At 42.5% G+C, this 16,302-nt stretch overlaps 1 protein-coding gene across 4 annotated transcripts in view; it reads right to left on the bottom strand.

Moving 5' to 3' along the window:
• Positions 1 to 16,302, bottom strand: part of LOC140195535 (disco-interacting protein 2 homolog C) — a 653,338-nt gene that overhangs the window by 255,035 nt on the left and 382,001 nt on the right. For all 4 annotated transcript variants that reach the window (XM_072254007.1, XM_072254008.1, XM_072254010.1 and 1 more), the window contains one exon: positions 12,689 to 12,760. In XM_072254007.1, coding sequence (XP_072110108.1) covers positions 12,689 to 12,760 — 72 coding nt within the window. The remainder of the gene's footprint in view (positions 1 to 12,688; positions 12,761 to 16,302) is intronic.

Here is a 16,302-nt window from a genome sequence, read left to right as displayed (position 1 = left end):
TCACCGCTTTCCAAATGTGCTCTTATCACATCCTTGATAACTGACTCCAGCAGTTTCCCCACCACCGACGTTAGGCTAACTGGTCTATAATTCCCCGGTTTCTCTCTCCCTCCTTTTTTAAAAAGTGGGGTTACATTAGCCACCCTCCAATCCTCAGGAACTAGTCCAGAATCTAACGAGTTTTGAAAAATTATCACTAATGCATCCACTATTTCTTGGGCTACTTCCTTAAGCACTCTAGGATGCAGACCATCTGGCCCTGGGGATTTATCTGCCTTCAATTTCATTTCAAGGTTTGACGTGTGCATTCAGAGCTGCTTGTCGGCACACCCCTGTGTGATTATTTCAGTTACTATCACCTTCCTATCAACTTGGACCAGCCCAGCCATTCTCCTCCGACCTCCCTCATTAACATGACGTTTTTGCCAACAGCACTGCAGCTCACTAGATGATACTTTGTTTTTTTGCACCATTCTCTGTAAACTCTAGGGAGTGACGTACATGAAAGTCCCAAGAGATCAGCAGTTTCTGAGATACTCAAACCACCCCATCTGGCACCAACAAACATTCCACTGTCAAAGTCACTTAGATCACATTTCTTCCCTATTTTGATGTCTGTTCTGAATGACAAACAAACCCCTTGACCACGTCTGTGTGCTTTTATGCATTGAGTTGCTGCCACATTATTGGCTGATTAGATATTTGCATTAACGAGCAAGTGTACAGGCGTACAATACCTAATAAAATGGCCACTGATTGTATTTCTTATTATAAATTATAGCATGTTTATGGATTGCACTGTACTGCTGCTGCAAAGCAACAAATTTCACGATATACGTCAGTGATAATAAACCTGATTATGACTCCGTACAGACACAGGCAGAATTGAACCTGGGCTGCTGGTGCTGTAGTAATAGTATAATAACTGCTACTCTACCGTTCAAATTGGGTACTCAATCCCATCTCCCCAACCAGTTTGTTCAAGAAATAAATCGTGACAAAATAATATTGTACTCTGTTTATGTTGTCCTTGGTTATCAGCTAAATAAATTGATGTACAATTGTGTTTGAAATGCACATAGTCATAAGATAAAATTCCTCTTATAGGGCTACAGGAATAATATTTAATATGAACTGACAAATAGATTGTATGTGCAAGACTGAGTTACTATAGTAAATTCAAACTGTTGCCTTCGAATATTGCTGCAAAATATTGATTAAACTCAACAATTCATATTAACAACATAACTTTTGACCAACATACTAAGCTACTGGACGACTTAAGTGTAGCTAAAATCTTTGTAATGTAGCTTTGGAAACGCGACAAATAGCCTGCCAAAGCCAAGGTGTCTTCAAGTGAGATTTCAAGCAAGGGAATAAATTGTCAGTAAATCTTGGTATTATAATGATTATCCATTTTATTCTTTTCAATTGTCGTGTCCCTTAGAAAAAGCAGTTTAAGCCATCCCAGTCTAAAGCATGCAGGCCAGGCAGCATCTCTAGGAGGAGGTACAGTCGACGTTTCAGGCCGAGACCTTTCGTCAGGGCTAACTGAAGGAAGAGCTAGTAAGAGATTTGAAAGTGGGTGGGGGAGGAGGAGATCCAAAATGATAGGAGAAGACAGGAGGGGGAGGGGTGGAGCCAAGAGCTGGACAGGAGATTGGCAAAAGGGATATGAGGGGGTCATGGGACAGGAGGCCCAGGGAGGAGGAAAAGGAGGAGGGGGGGAAAACCCAGAGGATGGGCAAGGGGTATAGTCAGAGGGACAGAGGGAGAAAAAGGAGAGTGAGAGAAAGAATGTGTGTATATAAATAACGGATGGAGTACGAGGGGGAGGTGGGGCATTAGCAGCTTCTCCAGCTTCTGCTAATGCCCCACCTCCCCCTCGTACTCCATCCGTTATTTATATACACACATTCTTTCTCTCACTCTCCTTTTTCTCCCTCTGTCCCTCTGACTATACCCCTTGCCCATCCTCTGGGTTTTCCCCCCCTCCCCCTTTTCCTCCTCCCTGGGCCTCCTGTCCCATGACCCCCTCATATTCCTTTTGCCAATCTCCTGTCCAGCTCTTGGCTCCACCCCTCCCCCTCCTGTCTTCTCTTATCATTTTGGATCTCCTCCTCCCCCTCCCACTTTCAAATCTCTTACTAGCTCTTCTTTCAGTTAGTCCTGACGAAGGGTCTCGGCCTGAAACGTCGACTGTGCCTCCTCCTAGGGATGCTGCCTGGCCTGCTGCGTTCACCAGCAACTTTGATGTGTGTTGCTTGAATTTCCAGCATCTGCAGAATTCCTCGTGTTTACCAGTCTAAAGCAGCCCAGTCTAAATCGTCCCAGTCTAAAGCAGCCAGTCTGAAGCAGCCCAGGCTAAATCAACAGCCAATGTAAAATGCATTGCTTAGTACATAGAAATACTTTCCTAGCCAATAGCATTAAACTCATGCAACACACATCAAAGTTGCTGGTGAACACAGCAGGCCGGGCAGCATCTCTAGGAAGAGGTACAGTTGACGTTTCAGGCCAAGACCCTTCGTCAGGAACTCACTATCTTGTGACATTGGAGCAGAGTATTCAGCAACTTACACATCCTGTTGACTTCAGTGGAGGCAGAGCTGATGGTGATGATCTCAGTAAGTACCGATTTCCATGTTGCCTATTGGGGATAAATATTTAATTTTTGTCGAAACATTCCAACCTGATTGAGACCCAGTAAAGTTGATGGTAGTTTTCTTTCAGATGATCTAATTATCCAGAAACTGAGAATGGTCACATTCAGACCAAATGATTTTATCCGGTCCATATATTAGCTGCTCCTGTTATCCCACCATCTGCCCTTAGCCCTGCAGCCTCGATGGTCCGAATGGTCTAATTCTGCTCTTATATCTCTTCAGCAACTTCTTTAAATCTTTTCTCCAATGCACACCATATCCTAGCAGTGCTGAATAGTTTTTGTAAAGATTCTTCATGAAATCCTTGCTCCATTTTCAATTTGGTCTTTCAACTTGGAGTACTTCAACAACGTTCAACAGTAGTAAATTCGATTGTGAATGGTTTTCACTGATTATTGTCTGCCTTAAATGATTTTTCAGACAGAGCCAACATCGGATGTCTTGTCAACACTAATGCTGTGTGGTTTGAATGCCTACGCTCAGTGGCCACTTTATTAGGTACACCTGCTCGTTAATGCAAATATCTAATCAGCCAATCACATGGCAGCAACTCAATGCATAAAAACACGCAGACATGGTCAAGAGGTTCAGTTGTTGTTCAGACCAAATATCAGAATGGGGAAGAAATGTGATCTACGTGACTTTAACCATGGAATGATTGTTGGTGCCAGACAGGATGGCTTGAGTATCTCAGAAAATGCTGATCTGGGATCTTCACACACAACAATCTCGAGATCTCACAGAGGATGGTGCGAAAAACAAAAAGCATCCAGTAAGTAGAAGTTCTGCATTGTTAATGAGAGAGGTCAGAGGAGAATGGCCAGACTGTATCAAGCTGACAGTAACTAACGTAACCACATGTTACAACAGTGGTGTGCAGAAGAGCATCTCTGAATGCACAACACGTCAAACCTTGAAGTGGATGGACCACCACAGCAATCGCATTGGGTTCCACTCCTGTACCTAACAAATTGGCCATTGATTGTAAATCTTGGAATTATAGCTTCGACATCAGAAATCTTTTTTAAAAAATAGTTGCTGCTGCCTCTGAAAGTTAGGAGAATAAGATAAAAGGCAAGTGTTTAATATTTTTCACCATAAGGTGAACTCTGAAGCAAAATAGAAGTAAAATAAGAAAAGTGACAGATGTGAAGAATTTCAGCATCTGCAGATATCCTCATGTTTGCATTTTTAGATGCGGAGATTTGATGGCTTGTAACCTATAACAGGATGTAAGATGAAAATTTTGAAATGAAACTTAAGGAGATCAGGTTAAGAGTCTGGACCAAGTGTACAAATGGATGATATTATTTTAGAACAATTTACTCTATTTTGGACTATTAGAACTTGGAATTGGTAAAAAAAAATCCCCCAGATAACAATGAATCTCAAGAATTTTCCAACATTATTTGCAGGCAATTGTCTGTAATCTGAAATTCAAACATCAAATTTAGATATTATCATTTTCTGCAGGAAGAACTCAGCAATAATCATTAAAAATAATTAGTTCTATTGGGTGTGGCACGATAGGGTAGCAGTTAGCATAATGGTATGACAGTAGGTGAATTGGTCACATGGCTCTTTGGGCTGTGACAGCTTGATACTATGTTGTACCCTTAAATAAATAATATTGATAGTTGAACTAACTGTGCCCATTTACTCACAAATATTAATTAAAAGAGAACAAAATATTTCTGTTCAATATTTGTAGCACTTGATCTTCTTGCCCTCAAAACAATGCCACCACCTCCCACCTGTCGACAGTCACTAATCCCAAATGTGAAAGGTAAAGGTGAGCTGTGTCAGATGCAATTCTCACATTGTGAGATCCATCACTGCCAAATTCAGGATCCTCAAAATCCAATAAAATCCAGAAAGAATTGTATTCATCGTTAAATGATTGAAGCTGACGCATGCACGGAAAATCAATAGAAATGTTTGGAACGTGGAGCTCGCTTCCGTGTAGAATAGCTGAGGCAAACATTATTGATGGATTTAAGAGGAGGCAGAACAACTACTTCAGACAGCAAAGAAGTAGCTTACGAGAATGGGGTTAGATGAAAGAAAGTGAGACGAGGAACATGAGCACCACACCAAATTCATTTCGGATGGCTGCTCACTTCCACATTGAATCTTACAAATAATACTGATGGTGAGAGGTAAGTATTGCAGTATTACACCGCTGATATTTTTCATTTTTCATGCACGGAAGATCACAGTACAAACAAGGGTATGAACTATAATGCTTTTCCTTAAAGGTGGATCACCTCTACAAAAAAAAAAGGGAGAAAAAGATTTGAAAATCCATGAAATTTATTCATCAACATACATCCACGAAAGCCCTAATTATGGTAAAGTGTTTGTTCTGCCCATCATTGGCCCAGCAAGAATGGAGGTTGTAAGCCTTCCCCTTGAAATGCAATGGTTTTTGTTGTGATGAGATCTTTGCAAATTAGTCTCTGGAAATAATTGTGCTACTTCTCTCATCCCCTTGGCAACTGAAGTGAACAGGGAGGATACCGCTGTTAAGCTAACCCATAGTAATGTCCACCAACAGAGCCACTATATCATGGAAGCAACTGCATCTTGGATGGTGCCCATCTCAATGCAAACTGCACTTAACCAGATTGGTTGTGGGTATTCTACATGTACAGTACGTTACACAGGGTTTAAGCATTCAGATGGAAAGACGTTTGAATAAGACCCGAACTTACATTTGGTGGTTGTAGCAAGCTGACCGGCCAACTTTGGTTTAGGAAATTGAAGTACAGGCACAGATAATGGAGGGTTTGACAATGAGGATGTCCTTGAATACCTTGGGGAGGTAGCTCATGCTGCTTGCTTGTAACATTGAGTCATAGAAAAGTACAGAACAGACATAGGCCCCACAGCCCATATAGTCCATGCTGAGCCATGTAAACTGCTTTCTCTCATCAACCTGCACTGGGACCACAGCCCTCCATACCCCTACCATCCACGTACCTATCCAAAGTTCTCTTAAATGTTGAAAGTGAGCATGCATGGACCACTTGTGCCGCAACTCATTCCACACTCTCTCAACCCCATGAGTGAAGAAGTTTCCCCTCATGTTTTCCTTAAACTTTTCACCTTTAACCCTTAACCTATGGCCCATTGTAGTCCCACCCAACCTCAGTTGGAAAAGCCTATTTGCAAAGAGTATCTAATCCAATTTACTACCTCACCTTGAATGCCAAGCGACTGAACCTTCTTGACCAAGCTTCCATGTGATACCTTGTCAAATGCTTGTCCATGTAGACAACATCCACCACTTTGCGTTCATCAACTTTCCTGGTAACTTCCTTGGAAAAACTCTGTAAGATTGGTTAGACACGACCTGCTACACACAAAGCCATGCTGACTATCCTTAAGTCAGTCCATGCCTATCCAAATATTCATATATTCCATCCCTTCCAATAACATGCCAAATACTGATGTTAGGCTCATTAGCCTGTAATTTCCTGGTTTATTTTTAGAGCCCTTCTTAAACAGTGGAACAATATTGGCTATCCTCCAATCCTCTGACCCCTCACCTGTCACTAAGGACGATCTAAATCTCTCTGCTAGAGCCCTGGCAATTTCTGCACTTGCCTCTCGCAGGGTCCAAGGGAGCAACTTGTCAGGCCCTGGGGATTTATCCACCCTAATTTGCCTCAAGACAGCAAACACCTCCTCCTCTGTAATCTGTATAGGGTCCATGGAGCTGATGCCACTTTGCCTCACTTCTGTCAACCCTGTGTCCATCTCCTGAGTAAATACAGATGCAAAAAGATTATGTAAGATCGCCTATATCTCTTTTGGCTCATCTTTTGCCTTTACTATGATTTGGTCATATGGCATTTAAGTTCCAAGATGCTCTTGGATTTTTAAACATAAAAAGAATGCAGGTTAGTGCAGGAAAGGTGCACTCAAGTAGAAGTTCAGCCACAACTATATTCAATGGCAGAACCACTGAAATAGATGACATTGTCAACAATGGAGGTGGTTATCAAAAATCTTATGGGAAGCTCTTGATCATCTGGTTAAGTGGGTAGAGGAATGGCAAATGCAGTCAATCTAAATAAGTGTGAGGTGTTGCATTTTGGGAAATCAAACCTGGGTAGAAGTTTCACAGTGACTAAGAGAGTCCTGGGCAGTGTTGTCAAACAGAGGGACCTTGGACTACAAGAATATAGTTCCTGGGTGGTAAAGAAGGCACTTGGCACATGATCCCTCAGTCAAGGCACTGCGTATGGGGAGCTGGGATGTCCCATTGTCGTCGCACAAGACATTGGCGAGGCTGCACCTGGAGGATTGTATACAGCTTTGGTCACCATTTTTGGAAAGTCATCATCAAGACAAAAAAAGTGAAAAGAAGATTTACAAGAATGTTATCAGGTTTTGACAGCCTGAGTTACAGAAGCTTGTTGGGCAAGGACTTTATTCACCGGAGCATAGACCACTGAAGGGTCATTATACCGAGGTGTATAAGGTCATGACTGGCATTCATAGAGTGAATGCAGTCTTTTCCCAAGGAAAGGGAATAAAAAGACATAGGTTGAAGGTTAGAAGCTTACATCAGGATGCTCTTTGCTGATTACAGCTCAGCACTCAATACCATTATCACCTCAAACCTAATCAATAAATTCCAAGACCTTGGCCTCAATATCTCCTTGCGCAATTGGATCATCAATTTCCTCACCTGCACCAGTCAGTTTGGATTGGCAACAACATCTCCTCCACAATCTCCATCAGCACAGGTGCACCACAAGACTGTGCCACTGAACAGCTCCAAGTTTGCTAACAACACCACGGTCGCTGGCCAAATCAAAGGTGGTGATGAATCAGCAGACAGGAGGGAGATTGAAAATCTGATTGAGAGGTGCCACAACAACAACCTCTTACTGAATGCCAGCAAGACCAAGCAGCTCACTTCAGGAGAAGGAAACTAGAGGTCCATGAGCCAGTGCTATTATTTCAGAGGACATGTCCTGGGTCCAGTACTTAAGTGCAATTATGATGAAAGCAAGGCAGTGCCTCTACTTCCTTAGGAGTTGAGAAGATTGGGCATGACATCCAGAACTTTGACAAACTTCTGTAGATGTGCAGTGGAGAGTATATTGACTGGCTGTATTACAGCCTAGTATGGAATTACCAATGCCCTTGAATGGAAAAGCCTACAAAAAGTAGCGGATATAGCCCAGCCTATCACAGGTAAAGCCTTTCCAACCATTGAGCTCACATCTACATGAAACGTTTTCATAGCAAAGCAGCATCCATCATCAGGGACCTCCACCATCCAGGTCATGCTCTCCTCTCGCTGCTGCCATCAGGAAGAAGGTACAGGAGCCTAAGGACTCACACCACCAGGTGCAGGAACAGTTATTTTAAGGCATCCATTAGTCTTGCAAGACCATGGATCTACACCTGGAAAGTCTTCACTCTCCAGGGCACAGGTCTGGGCAAGGTTGTATGGAAGACTGGCAGTTGCCCATGCTGCAAGTCTCCCCTCTCCACACCACCGATGTTGTCCAAGGGAGGGACAAGGGCCGATACAGCTTGGCACCAGTGTCGTTGCAGAGCAATGTGTGATTAAGTGCCTTGTTCAAGGACACAACACGCTGCCTCAGCTGGGGCTCGAACTCACGACCTTGAGATTGCTAGTCGAACGCCTTAACCACTTGGCCTCGTGCCTAAACAGTTATTACCCCTCAGACATCAGGCTCTTGAACCAGTGGAGATAACTTTACTCAACTTCACTTACCCCATCACTGAAATGTTCCCACAACCTATGGACTCACTTTCAAGGAATCTTCATCTCATGTTCTCAATATTTTCTTTCTTACTTATTTATTTATTTATTATTTTTTTCTTTCGTTTTGTATTTGTACAGTTTGTTGTCTTTTGCACACTGGTTGAATGCCCAAGTTGGTGCAGTCTTTCATTGATTCTGTTATGATTATTATTCTACGGATTTATTGACAAAAAAAGACACGTACGTTCGAATGCTGTTCATAGACTTCAGTTCAGCATTCAACACAATCATTCCTCAGAAACTGATTGGAAAGCTGAAACTTCTGGGCCTGAACACCTCCCTCTGCAATTGGATCCTAGACTCCCTGACTGGGAGACCTCAGTCAGTCTGGATTGGAAGCAGCATCTCCAACACCATCACACTGAGCACGGGGGCCCCCCAGGGCTGTGTGCTCGGTCCACTGCTGTTCACTCTGCTGACCCACGACTGTGTTGCAACACACAGCTCGAACCACATCATCAAGTTCACCGATGACACGACCGTGGTGGGTCTCATTAGCAAGAACGACTAGTTAGCATACAGAGAGGAGGTGCAGCAACTAACGGACTGGTGCAGGGTTAACAACCTGTCTCTGAATGTGAACAAAACAAAAGAGATGGTGTTGACTTCAGGGGAGCATGGAGTGACCACTCTCCCCTGAACATTGACGGCTCCTCCTTTGAGATCATTAAGAGCACCAAATTTCTTGGTGTTCGCCTGGCAGAGAATCTCACCTGGTCCCTCAACACCAGCTCCATAGCCAAGAAAGCCCAGCAGCATCTCTACTTTCTGCGAAGGCTGAGAAAAGTCCATCTCCCACCCCCCATCCTCACCACGTTCTACAGAGGTTGTATCGAGAGCATCCTGAGCGGCTGCATCACTGCCTGGTTCAGGAATTGCACCGTCTCGGATCGCAAGACCCTGCAGCGGATAGTGAGGTCAGCTGAAAAGATCATCAGGGTCTCTCCTCCCACTATTACAGACATTTACACCAGACGCTGCACCCGCAAAGCCAACAGTATTGTGAAGGACCCCACGCACCCCTCATACAAACTGTTCTGGCAAAAGGTACCGAAGCATTTGGGCTCTCACGACCAGACTGTGCAATAGTTTCTTCCCCCAAGCCATCAGACTCCTCAATACTCAACAGTCTAGACTGACATCTACAGCATTTATTATTATATTGTAATTTGTCCTCTACTGTGCCTATTGTCTTGTTTATTAATTATTGTACTGCCCTGCACTGTTTTGTGCACTTTATGTAGTCCTGTGCAGGTCTGTAGTTTAGTGCAGTTTTTATGTTGTCTTACGTAGTCTAGTGTAGCCTTGTGCTGTCTCACGTAGTCTAGTGTAGTTTTGTGTTGTTTCATGTAGCATCAGGGTCCTGGAGGAATGTTGTTTCGTTTTTACTGTGTACTGTACCAGCAGTTTCTGGTCGAAATGACAATAATCTTGACTTGACTTGATTATGCCTGCAAGAGAATGAATTTCAGCACTCTATATGGTGACATATACACAAACACATACATATACAGGTGTCCCCCACTTTTTGAATGTTCGCTTTACGAAACCTCACTGTTATGAAAGACCTACATCAATTACCTGTTTTCGCTAACAGAAGGTGTTTTCACTGTTACGAAGAAAGGCAGCGCGCGAAAAAAATCAGCGCGTGATAAAAGGCAGCGTGCGCCCCGAGCAGCCGCTCTCCCCCAGATTCGGAACGGCATTCTCGCCGGCATTGCTTAAACACATGCCTGTGAGCGTCCATTTGCAAGGTGAGTTCTAAGGTATCAGAAAAGCCTGAAAGAGCTCGTAAGGGTGTTACACAGCGTAAAACCAGACAAAATTAAGTGTTTCGATCGTGGTGAACAAAGTAAGGGCAAAGTGAGTTTGGCTTGTGGAAGTTGACGAAGATGATGTTGAAGAGGTTTTGGCATCCCATGACCAAGAACTGATAGATGAAGAGCTGATGCAATTGGAAGAGGAAAGGATAACAATCGAAACCGAATTCAGTAGCGAAAGTGAAGTCGTCCAGGAACTGAATGTGAAGCAACTGCGTGAGATTTTCGCTGCAATAATAAAGTACGACTTTAATTTTGAAAGGGTACGTCGGTTTAGGGCATACAATATTTGCAAGATGGTTTGAGTGCTTACAAAGAACTATATGATAGAAAAATGTGCGAGGCTCAGCAGTCAAGGAAGCCTTCCACATCAGCCACAGCAGACGATGAACCTCGACCTTCGACATCAAGGCAGGCAGTCATAGGAGAAGGTGAGCTGCCTGCCCTAATGGAAACAGACGACGATGAGATGACACCTCAGTGTCCCACCACCCCAACCCCCAGGCCGCGGACAGATACTGATTCGCGGAGAATGCAGTGGTAGCCGGGAGGCACACAGCACATCTTTAAGAAAAAAGCTGAAATAAACAAGCTAATTAATTAGGTGCCGCCCGGTACATAATTGTCGGCCCAGATCAGAGGCGATTGCCGAATGCATTGCCTCTGATCTGGGCCGACATTTACATGCCAGGCAGCACCTAATTAATTAGCTTGTTTATTTCGGCTTTTTTCTTAAAGATGTACTGTGTGCCTCCCGGCTACTGCTGTACCCCTGCATTCTTTGCGGATCCGTATCGGTCGGTGGCCCAGAGGGTGGGGCCACTGCACCACCCAAACTCCGACGACTCAGTCTAACACACCATCATCAGTGTGCTCGGCAAGCTGACTTCCCGATTCCCGTAAGTGATAACACACTGTACATACATTATTTCTACTTTATATAGGCTGTATATTTTTATGTGTTATTTGGTATGATTTGGCAGCTTCATAGCTTAAAGAGTGTTTTTGCCAACAGCGCTTGCGTGAGATTTTCGCTACGGTGGATCCTGCTGCAATGATTGTGGAAAAGTATTTCTACTTTATATAGGCTGTGTATTTATCATATATCATATCATTCCTGCTTTTACTATATGTGACTGTTATTTTTATGTGTTATTTGGCATGATTTGGTAGGTTATTTTTGGGTCTGCGAACGCTCACAAAATTTTCCCATATAAATAAATGGTAATTGCTGCACGACATTCCGGCTTACGAACTGTTTCATAGGAACGCTCTACCTTCGGATGGTGGGGGAAACCTGTATACACATATACAAGGAGAAGACAGGCAGTTGGGGCTGAGAGGAGAATTGGATCAGCCATTGTGACATGGGGAAGCAGACTCAAAGGGCCAAATGCTCTAATTCTGCTCCTATATCTTATGGTCTTACATATGTACAGTAATTTGATAATAAACGTAATTTGAATTTTGAAGGGAAAGACTTAAAGGGGACTTCCTCATATAGAGAGTAGTTTATAATGAGTTGCCAGGGAAAGTGGTTGAGGTATTTATAATAACAACATTTAAAAGACATCTGGACAGGTACATGGATAGAGAGAGATGGGCCAAGCACAGGAGTAACTTGAATGGGCTAAAGATAAGGGACAAACATTGTCAAGCAGGACTGGCTGAGACGGGCTAATGGTAGGCATGGATGCGTTAAGCCCAAGGGGCTGTCTCCATGCTTTATCACATGATGGCTTTATAACAAGGATGATGGGTCAAATGTTCCTTTTCCTCATACTGTGCTCGATCGCTCAAATAACAAATGGCTTGGCCTTTGCTGTAGTCTGCTCATGACTAAACATTGCCTATCAATACACAATGCTCAATATATTTAATGCCCAAGGAGTACCAATGTAAATAACTATCTCAAGTAGTTAAAATTCCTTTAAAAATTTAAACAAGCTGAAAACCTGATTTTAAAATTACAGCATACAACATTTAGCAGCTTGAACTGAGAGATTCTCAAGTTCCAGAAAACCACACGACATAGGAAAAGGATTAGGTTATTCTGTCCATTCAATCATGGCTGATTATTTTCCATCTCAACAACATTCCTCTGCCTTCACCCCATAACCTTTGGCACCCTTAGTAACTAAGTAGTTATCAAACTCCCCTTTAATTATACCCAATGACTTGGACTCCACAGCTGTTTGTCGCAACAAATTCCACAGAGTCACCAATCTCTAGTTAAAGAAATTGCTCCTCATCTCTGTTCTGAAGGAATTTCCTCCTATTCTGAGTCTGAGCTCTCTGGTCCTGGATCTCCCACTATTCAAATTGTGATAGTTAATGAAGTTAAGTCTTTATTTCACACTTCATTTTGGTTTGCCGTTTAAGTAGCTTACCTGGAGGTTGTGGCAGGTAAGCCCCCAGCAATTTGGATTTCTTCTTTTCATAGCCTTTCTGTGTGATGTCTCCTGTAAATGAAAGAATAAGCCATTATTAAGTGAGAGTTTGCAGAATAAATTTCTGTACCAAGGCTGGACACATTGCCAACACAACAGCTGCTCTGGCACATTGCTTCAAATCAGGGCATGCTGGGTCACAGACTTCTGAAATCCACAGTCATGTACAGTAAGTGATCCTTTTGCTGGATAAAAACCTGGTGCAATTTGTTTCAGTGGGACTGGTCGAGGATTCACAGCTTAAATCCTTGCTGGCTGGATACCAGCAGAATAACACAGGCACTTTCATCAAAGCAATCAACAATGAATTATGCATTGGCTATGGGCTTGTAATTGCTGTCAGAATGAATTATCTACCAAGTCCAATCATATCAATTTAATAAAGATGGAAGCTCTATAAATAGAAAGCATTTCCATCAGCATCAGAAAAGGAAGAAGAAAAATAGTTGGTTCATTGTGAGTAAAGCTGCCCTTTTTAGACTGACCAGATCTCACAAAGAAATTCTGCTCAAAATGTTGTTATTTTTTCATATTACCATCAATACGGGATTCCAATATTTTGCTTTGATTTCAGTTTGCAACAATTAATTGTTATACAAAAATTGCTTAACCATGTGGGCAAATATACTACTGCAGCATAATTACAAGTGTGTCAGCAAAACTATTTACAATTTGACAGGTTGAGTGATGTAAAAATAGAGATCACACCAAGTGATTGCAAGCTCGTTCAACGTTAAAAACCAACTAGTAAACAATCTGGCCCATTTCCTGCTCTCATTCCGCTTATTTTTAGTACAGTCACACTCAATATTTATGATTCTCTGAGGTAAGTTCAATAAAATAATATAGTAACCCACAGACGTAAGAAATGTGTTAATTTAATGATTAACTGTGGCAAATTGAAATGAAAACAAAACACTGGAAGCACATAGTAGATCTGTTAGTAGCTGTAGAATAGGCAGGTTAACAGTTTGAACAGAGTTCCTATTTATTTATTGAGATTCAGCGCAGAGTAGGCCCTTCTGAGCCTTCAAGCCAAGACACCTTGCAACTCCCGATTTAACCCCAGCCGAGGCACAGGACAATTTACAGTGACGAATTAACCTACCAACCAGTAGGCCTTTGGAACGCTGGAGGAAACTGGGCACCCTGACGAAACCCACACGGCCACGGGGAGAATGTACAAACTCCTTGCAGGCAGTGGCAGAAATTGAACCCAGGTCGTTAGTACTGTAAAGCGTCGTGCTAATCACTACACTACCGTTCTTCTGTGAAGCCTGGAGAATACATCCGTCTAACAAAATAGAGTGAGCTGCAAATGAAGATTAGGCCTCAGGTCACAGAATGCTTCTATAAAAATCTCTTTAGTCTAAAGCTTTCAAAATTTTAAATCAGAAATAAAACTGGTGAATCACAGGCATTTGTTTCTTATCAATTTAAAAGTTTAAAAGACAGTAACCTTTTTAAAATATAAGAACTAGACAAGGAAAGATACAATTTGCATTATAGCTATTCATGAAAATCACAATGGTTTAATTAAAAAGATATTTAACATCGTATTTGTAAGGGTATTACTCTTGTTGTAACTTCAACATCATCACCAGTGTTAGTGCACGAACAGAAGGGAATATAGTAGAACAGTGGTTAAGTTACCACATTGGTATCTGGAGGCCTGGTTCTCTAATAAGTTCCTGGACCAAGACCCACAGCACTGTGATTGATTCTTAATGAACTGACTTATCACCAGTTCAGGGCAAATAGTTATGGGTATTAAGTGATAGCTTAACCAATAGCACCCAATGTGCTTTGAACAAATAAGTAGAACCACTTCCTTGTCACTAGAACTGGGTGCAGAGCAGCAGGCACTACTTCTTGTGTATGTTGCTCGGATTTCCAGCATCTGCAGATTTTCTCGTTTGTGATTCGATTACTCCACTGTAAAGTCTCTTCCAGAGATGCCTACCCAGAAGAAGTTTAAATCGTCCCTTCGACAAGGGTTCAGTAAACACTCTCTCTCACTGCTCCTCCTCTGTGATCTGTGCTGCTCTCTGACTCTTTGACCACGCACCAATCGACTTCCCAGCTCTTTACTTTATCCCTCCCCCTCCCGGTTTCACCTATCATCTCTCTCAGACATCCCACCCTGCAAAAACCCATTTCAGGGAGGTAGCACCATCAATTTGTGGGAGACTCCCGGAACTTCCGGGAGAGGTGGGATGTCTGCAATAGAGTAGCTCGTTAGCAGCTAGCCAGCTAGTTTAAATAACGTTAGCTATGCTAATGAACGAATGACACCTGTTAAACTCACCTCAACATGTCTTTTACAGTCTTAACCCACCATGGGCAATAGAAAAGTCACTGTTGCAAACAGTGCAGCGAGCATCACTGTCATTATTTTTGAGCCCTATTAGGCAGGGGTACACTTTAGTGTAGTCTGGGGTGACGTACGTTTTATATTTTCTTTTTTTGGAACACTCTGCCACTCTGACTTTTTTTGGAACTCACTCTCTCTCTCTCTCGTGGTCGCTCTCACTCGCGCTTGCTTTCTCGCTCGCTCTCAAAAAATCAATTTCCGGGACATTGTATATAACTTGCAGGCATCAGGGAGCCACTATTAATATGCAGGAGACTCCCGGAACTTCTGGGAGAGGTAGGATGTCTGCTCCCTCCCCTTCCCCACCTTTTGAATCTACTCCTCATCTTTTTTTCTCCAGTCCTGCAGAAGGGTTTCTGCCCGAAATGTTAACTGTACTTTTTTCCATAGATGTTGCCTGGCCTGCTGAGTTCCCCCAGCATTTTGTGTGCATTGCCAATATCAGTCCATTGACTTGACCTGAACTTTAGAACTCACTCTCCTTAACCATTAAAAAGACAAAAATATGAATTGCTGTATTTTTAAATAGTATAGAAGGACTTAAGCATTTTACATCAACCAAAATGCTTATCTGAAACAGTTCCGAAAAGTCAACACTTTTGATTCAGATTGAAATGGTTCTGCCTGAATTATAGATTTTCAAAACCCTGAAAGTTGACCATAAAATGAAAATCTTTGTTTTGTCTCTTGGGAAGGAGGAGAAAAACATCCATGTAGATTTTAAAAAGCTGTGCATTTTTATTTGAACAGTTTATTTCTTGTTGTGTCGCATCAAATGAAAGGAGGGGCCTTTTCAGTACACAGTGCTAGAGCAGGGGCTGCTCATCTAAACTACTGTTCTCCATTTCTGTGCTTAAATCAGGTTCAATAACATCTGCAATCATTAATCTCACTTTCAAATAGCAGCTTGCAGAAAAGCACATTTTGTGACATTTCTAATTTGTGTAAGCAGTTAAAAGGAAAATATTCCTCTGAGGAGGGTCCAGAGGAATGATCCTAAAATGAAAGGATTAATGTATGCGGAGCGTTTGATGGCTCCGGGCCTGTAATCATTGGAGTTTGGAAGAATGAGTGGCGGGGGTGGGGGATCTGATGGAAATCTATAGAATATTGAAAGGCCAAGATTTATTTATGTATGTATGTATTTACTAAGATACAGTGCAGAACATGCTCTACCAGC

The sequence above is a fragment of the Mobula birostris genome, chromosome 3 (genome assembly GCF_030028105.1).
Source record: "Mobula birostris isolate sMobBir1 chromosome 3, sMobBir1.hap1, whole genome shotgun sequence".
Lineage (NCBI taxonomy): Eukaryota > Metazoa > Chordata > Chondrichthyes > Myliobatiformes > Myliobatidae > Mobula > Mobula birostris.
The sequence above is the reverse complement of the archived record's forward strand: the minus strand, read 5'-3'. Positions and strand labels throughout refer to the sequence as shown.